Raw genomic sequence first — 6,047 nt, 5'->3', positions numbered from 1 at the left:
ATCAACTCTCGGATGCGCAGCACGCGTATCGCAGAGGAAAATCTACGGAAACAGCGCTACACGTAGTTGTACATCATGTCGAGAAGACATTACAACACAAACAATACACGATGGCAGCCTTCCTAGACATCGAGGGCGCGTTCAATAACGTGAACCCCGACTCTATACTGGGCTCCCTCAACTTGCTAGGTATTGAGAGAGGCATCAGAGTCGGATCGGAGTCATGCTAAAGAGCAGGACGATCACAGCCGAACTGAGTGGCACTCACCTCACGCGGACTGTGAAGAGAGGCACACCTCAGGGCGGGGTACTATCGCCCCTACTCTGGCTCACAAATATGAACGCCATATTGACAGATCTCAATACGGGTGGAGTCAAAGCAGTTGCATACGCGGACGACGTAGTACTGCTAGTATCAGGACCATACCCTGACGTTATTAGCGAAATAATGACGGGTGCACTAACCTGCGGACTAGGTATCAACCCCATTAAAACGGAACTTATGCTCTTCACACGAAGAACTTAGATACCACCCTTCAACATGCCCAGTATTAGCGGCGTGGAGCTAAAACTATCGGAGCGAGCGAAGTGTCTAGGAGTTATTCTGGATAAAAAGCTCTCATGGAAAGATAACATTGCAGAAAGGGTAAGGAAAGCAAGCATTGCATTCTACTCCTGCAGGAAAATGTTTGGGAACAAATGGGGACTGCACCCAAAGATAATTCTATGGCTCTACACTGCAGTGGTACGGCCAATTCTAACATACGGAGCCCTAGTATGGTGGCCGGCACTAACTAGGGCTTACAACAGATCGAAGCTGACACGGATGCAACGGGCAGCGAGTGCGGGGGCAGTGGGTGCAATGCGCTCATGCCCCGCGGCTGCTCTTAACGCTATCCTGGATATAATGCCAATAGAGCTGTTCGTGAAGGACACTGCAGCACAGAGCGCAGTAAGACTGAAGGCGAGCAATTGCTGGAGGGACTACGGCGCCGGGCACGGCAAGATCCTTGCAAACAGTGGCATTAACACAGACGTTCAGACAGACTACATGATCGCGGAAATGAAATTCGGGAACGCATTCTCGACATCATACCCATCAAGGGATGACTGGAGTAGGGGCAGAGTAGTAGTGGAGAACGAGGTGTCCCTCTACACCGATGGCTCAAAAATGAGCTGCGGCGTAGGGGCTGGGATCTTCGCTGAAAATTGGGGAATTGAAAAGGCTTTCAATCTCTCTAACTCAGCGACGGTCTTTCAGGCTGAGTTAATAGCCATAAGGGAAGCAGTCGAACTTTCCTTAAGGCAGGACCTCAGGGGCAAAAGAGTTCGAATCTACTCGGATAGCCAAGCGGCTATAAAATCCCTATCTGCCGTGAAAACGAACTCACGACTAGTGGCAGAATGCAAGAAGGCACTGAATTGACTTGCCGACAAAAATAAGGTACAAGTAACATGGGTACCGGAACACAACGAGATCCCAGGAAATGAGAAGGCAGACGAACTATCCCGTGCAGACATGGCAGGGCTAAGTTCTGACTTTGAATTACGATCTCCCTAAACGCGATGCAGACAAGGATCCATGACCACTTTAAGCAAATAGCTAATAAAGAATAGCAATATAAGACCGATCACAGAAGGTCAAGGGAATGTTGGCTGAGGTACGACAAGAAACGAACCAAGGAACTGCTATCCAACAGCAAGCGGGATATCAGCAGGTTCACGGCACTCACCACGCAATGAAGTTGGGTCTGCCATACAACGCAATCTGTAGAAGCTGTAAGCAACCTACAGAGCAAGAGACACCGGAACATCTGCTCTGCTTCTGCCCTGCGCTAAACACATCAGATTTCGCCACTTCGGTGCCTACCAGATGGAGTCACTGAGAAACATAGGAAAGCTGAAAGTTTCAGCAATCCTAGGTTTCCTTGCTGACTCTGGATGGTACTGATAGTGAATAACAACAAAAAAACAGTGGGAGTGGAACAAAAAGGAGCTAAGCTCTAATTGGAGGCCCCAGCAATGGGCTTCACCACTGTAACCTACCTACGTACGCTGGTAGTTAATTTTTTCGTACTCTTTTCTATATTTTCTATCACGCTTACACCTAACCCAACAGGCACGTGCTTAGTTTCATAAGGGCCACTTGAGTGTACTAACCGTAGTGCATCAACGTCCATTATACACATGTTGGGACAAACGCAATGTGGAGGATTTCCAGTTTCACCCCGATTTCACCACTTTATGCCACATCGAGATCACATTTACGTGTCGTAACAGGTAGCTTTCGTACCCTGCGAAAGTTCTGTGCGATTTCGAAAGCGCCACCGGCGCTTCGAATCAACATAGCGCCACCTGGTGCCGGCTGGTATTTATCAGCACTGAGCCACAGCTGAAGTGACTGGCATATACTGCGGGGGCATACACATTTATGCGTGTATAAAATGAGAAAAAAACGCTCTCACCACTCGTACCGCCAGAGACCGACGCCTTGTAGTGAATAATCGGATGCAGAGGATCCTTAATGAACTCCTGAGGCTTGCTGTTGTTGAGTACTCACGACTGCTTCACTCAGCTGGTCTGCATCAAATTTCTGCAGCCCGTACACAGCGCGGGAGCACCGCCACGGTGACACCGTACTCAGGGACTCAGGGAAGTGGGACGGTTGCCCATTAGATCCAGATTACATAAATGCACTCCGTATATGTCAGAGAATGTGTTTAATAGGTGCACATTTGAATTGCGAGTGTGAACATTGTGCTTTGCTGCTTATTTGATCTAAAACTATGTGGACACCGCTTTATGGGGCGAACGTCCACCTTTTGTTGCTTTAATTAATAACTTTAGGCTCTGTTTTTTGGATCAACTTTATTATAACAAAAAAGTGTTTTGAGAAAAATGGGCGTAGTCATATCATATTTGTTAGGGTTTAATGATTCAGTGAAAAAACATATTATATATATATATATATATTTTTTTTTTTTATAATATAAATTAGTTTTATAAATAAAAAACATAATTTTTACATTTTTTTTTTACTACAAATGACAATATTTTTTTATGATTCAGGCGATCAACCATATGCAGTATCCAATGATAAAACCAACTCGTACAAACCGACATTTTTGAAAATCAGTTGGAAGTATACATACATATATGGTATACCATAAATTAAAATTGAAATATCAGTGGAATATATGGCTTAATATTCTAAAGATAAGGTTATAAGCACTTACATTCCTGAGGAGGTGCGTAAAGGTGCACTTTATTATTGATGTCACACAACAAGAATAGAAACTCTACAATATATGTATACATTTTTTTAGAAGGGCAAAGAGCTGTACTCACTTTCTAGCAATATTTTGAATTTAATTCGCTTAAAATTTAAAAAGAAGGGCACCACAATTAAATCGGACGTACAAACAGCAGGAATTGGACTGACTGTAAAAAGTAGCACCTCTATTAAATGTTTAAAAAATTTTAACATTTAACCAGCAATCGGAGAAACTTTGTTAACTAAACAGCGCCAGGCTCTATTAAAATTTATTTAACATTACAGATAAATGTTAAATTATTACTTTCCGGTTTAAAATATGTATTTACGAACTTACAAAAATGGGTTTTGCACAGAATCAGTGGTCGTTCGTCGTTTAAACCCAAGTACAAACATAAGGAGCGAGAGGAAAAAAAAAAAATCTTACAAATAGAAAAAATAGATGTTGGGAGCGAATAATATAAAGCGTTACCAGACCAATAAGCTAAACTGTTTGGATTTACAATGCGAAATATATGAAACACATGATGAATGAGAAACTATCAATTTTCAAGACGGCAGGATGAGGTTAAAATGAAACATTACAATATATGTAACTTACAAAAAAAAATTTTAGTTACACAAAAAATCAGTTGTGAGATGACGACAGCGTTAGTGCTTCGCGTTATAAGCCTTTTTCTCCATAGCAGCGTAATAGATCAATGTTAATTCACCCTTTAATACTTGAGTATTTAAACTTCGATTTATAGCTTTTTTAATTCCTAATTATATATGAATGTCTCAGCGACTCTTTTCGTACACTTTCTTTAATTTGGTCACACGTTTTCCCGAACGAATTATGAAGCAATTTCTCTTACATTTTAAGCGTCTTATCTAATGAGAGTACTTGGATTTAGAAACAAATACAGTTGATTTTTAGCAAAACCTGGACGAAAATGATAGGTTTCAAGACGATTATTTATCCACATGTAATCTCTTTTTAACCGATGATTAGGCGAGGATTTTTTGGTGCAAGTCTGAGTTCTTCTTCTTTATAATGAAATTTTGCGCATTCACTAGGAAACATAAAAAAAGATGATAGAAGTGGCTTCTGCGGAACTAAAACCTTCGATCCGCTGTTATTGGATGGTGGATGGGTATAAGAGACGGTACGGATAGATTGTTACGGAAAATATGTGTGAATAGGTTATTATTGAAAAAAAAAATTTATAAAAATGCTTTCTGTCAATTTAATCGATAGTCCTATCGATGGTTTCTTAGCTCTAGTTTAGACATTTTGATTATATCACCGTCAAATTCTAAAAAAAGGTTATTAAGGTTGTAAATTTTATTTAAACTTAATTACTAGCCTGGCGTTCACGTAAATATATTCATTCACAGCATACAATTATTTTTTTCCCCTTGATTGATTTTTATGGTGGTTAATACATATATTTTCATTGAACAGTATTTACTGAATTACTTTACTTTTGTCCTTACAGTTAGCAATATGGCTTTTAACTGGTTTTCACTGCCCATTGTTAAAGCCGATGATGAAGACGAGTTAATTGATCCTCAAGGCGCACTTAGAGTATGCAGTATTTAAAATTGTATTTATTTGTATTTTAAATAATTAATTTAACAGGAAAAATGCCATGCTAAGGCACATATTGAGGCTTTGTACAACAAATACCAGGAGTGCAATGATCGTGTAAATGGACGATCTAAAACAACTGAGACGTGCGTGGAAGAATTGTTTGACTATGTCGCTGAATTAGATCATTGTGTTGCGCACAGTCTTTTCTCTAAACTTAAATAGCTTAACATGAAAGCGATAAATATAAATGAATATTAGCACCGCTTAAAAATGAGTTGAACTTAATACTTGAACTTTGGATATAAAAATAAAACATTTTGTTCTTAAGGGACAACAGCTCCTTGACTAGGATCTGAGTTGAATTAAGCTGGTCAAAATACATATGTATGTAACAACATACTTACATATGTATGTGCCGTGGGACCGACCCTACCAGGTAATTATAATATTGAGAAGTTTGCAACGCAGCGAAGGACTAATTTCCAACCCTGTAAAGTATATACATACATGTACATACATATGTATTTGGTCACTATTTTTGTTCAGCAACAGTAGCCGAGTTTATTTCGACATGTCGTTCATTATTTTCATTAGTATAGAAGTTGGAATCGGGCGGCTATGTTTTATAGCTCCAATAGGAGCGATCGGTAAATGTATGGTACAATGTAAAACTGCCTGTTGTCCGCCAATCTGTCTGTCCATTACTATGCGGCCTAGTCTATAGTTTTTGGCATCTGTTTTTAGAGGTTTGATCCATGTGATTTTTTAATATACATATGTATACAGTATGTCAAGAAACTGTTTACACACTGAAAATTTAAAATATTTTTTGACTTTGCATGGTTAATTACGCCTTTTTATACCCTTGCAGGGTATTATAATTTTAGTCAGAAGTTTGCAACGCAGTGAAGGAGGCACCTCCGACTATATAAATATATATATTCTTGATCAGGATCAACAGCCGAGTCATCTAGCCATGTACGTCTGTCCTTTCTACGCAAACTAGTCTCAGTTTTGAAGCTATCTGAATGAAACTGTAGTTGGCCTTCTATATACTGTCACTCGTATATATGTCAGAACGGGCCGGATCGGACGACTATATCATATAGCTGCCATAGGAATGATCGTAAAATTTTTAACTTTTTCAGTTTTCAAAAGAATTGGATCAAATTTGAAATATAGCCATTCTACTATACT

General features: G+C 39.7%; 1 protein-coding gene across 3 annotated transcripts; it reads left to right on the top strand.

Annotated features, from left to right (window-relative positions):
• Positions 1-4,538: 4,538 nt before the first annotated feature.
• LOC110185350 (Ubiquinol-cytochrome c reductase 11 kDa subunit) lies at positions 4,539-5,121 on the top strand. Of its 3 annotated transcripts, none has more exons than XM_020954128.2 (3): positions 4,539-4,591; positions 4,756-4,844; positions 4,899-5,121. In XM_020954128.2, the coding sequence occupies exons 2-3, from the start codon at positions 4,764-4,766 to the stop codon at positions 5,070-5,072; spliced, it is 255 nt and encodes an 84-aa protein (XP_020809787.1). In that variant the 5' UTR covers positions 4,539-4,591; positions 4,756-4,763; the 3' UTR covers positions 5,073-5,121. The 3 variants fall into 3 exon arrangements, with proteins under 3 accessions (XP_020809787.1, XP_086694717.1, XP_086694716.1); XM_086838591.1 differs by having other exon boundaries at positions 4,539-4,634; XM_086838590.1 differs by having other exon boundaries at positions 4,539-4,691.
• The last annotated feature ends 926 nt before the right edge of the window (positions 5,122-6,047 follow it).

This window comes from Drosophila serrata, unplaced genomic scaffold, assembly GCF_035046125.1.
Source record: "Drosophila serrata isolate PLE 108 unplaced genomic scaffold, ASM3504612v1 contig_350, whole genome shotgun sequence".
Taxonomy (NCBI): domain Eukaryota; kingdom Metazoa; phylum Arthropoda; class Insecta; order Diptera; family Drosophilidae; genus Drosophila; species Drosophila serrata.
Note: the sequence above shows the minus strand (reverse complement) of the source record. Positions and strands in the feature narration are given on the sequence as shown.

Bases quoted from the DNA above. Each gene is read 5' to 3' on its own strand.
- LOC110185350 (XM_020954128.2), top strand. From the start codon at position 4,764: ATGGCTTTTAACTGGTTTTCACTGCCCATTGTTAAAGCCGATGATGAA. The intron at 4,845-4,898 runs GTATGCAGTATT...TTAATTTAACAG, and splicing joins ATCCTCAAGGCGCACTTAGA to GAAAAATGCCATGCTAAGGC.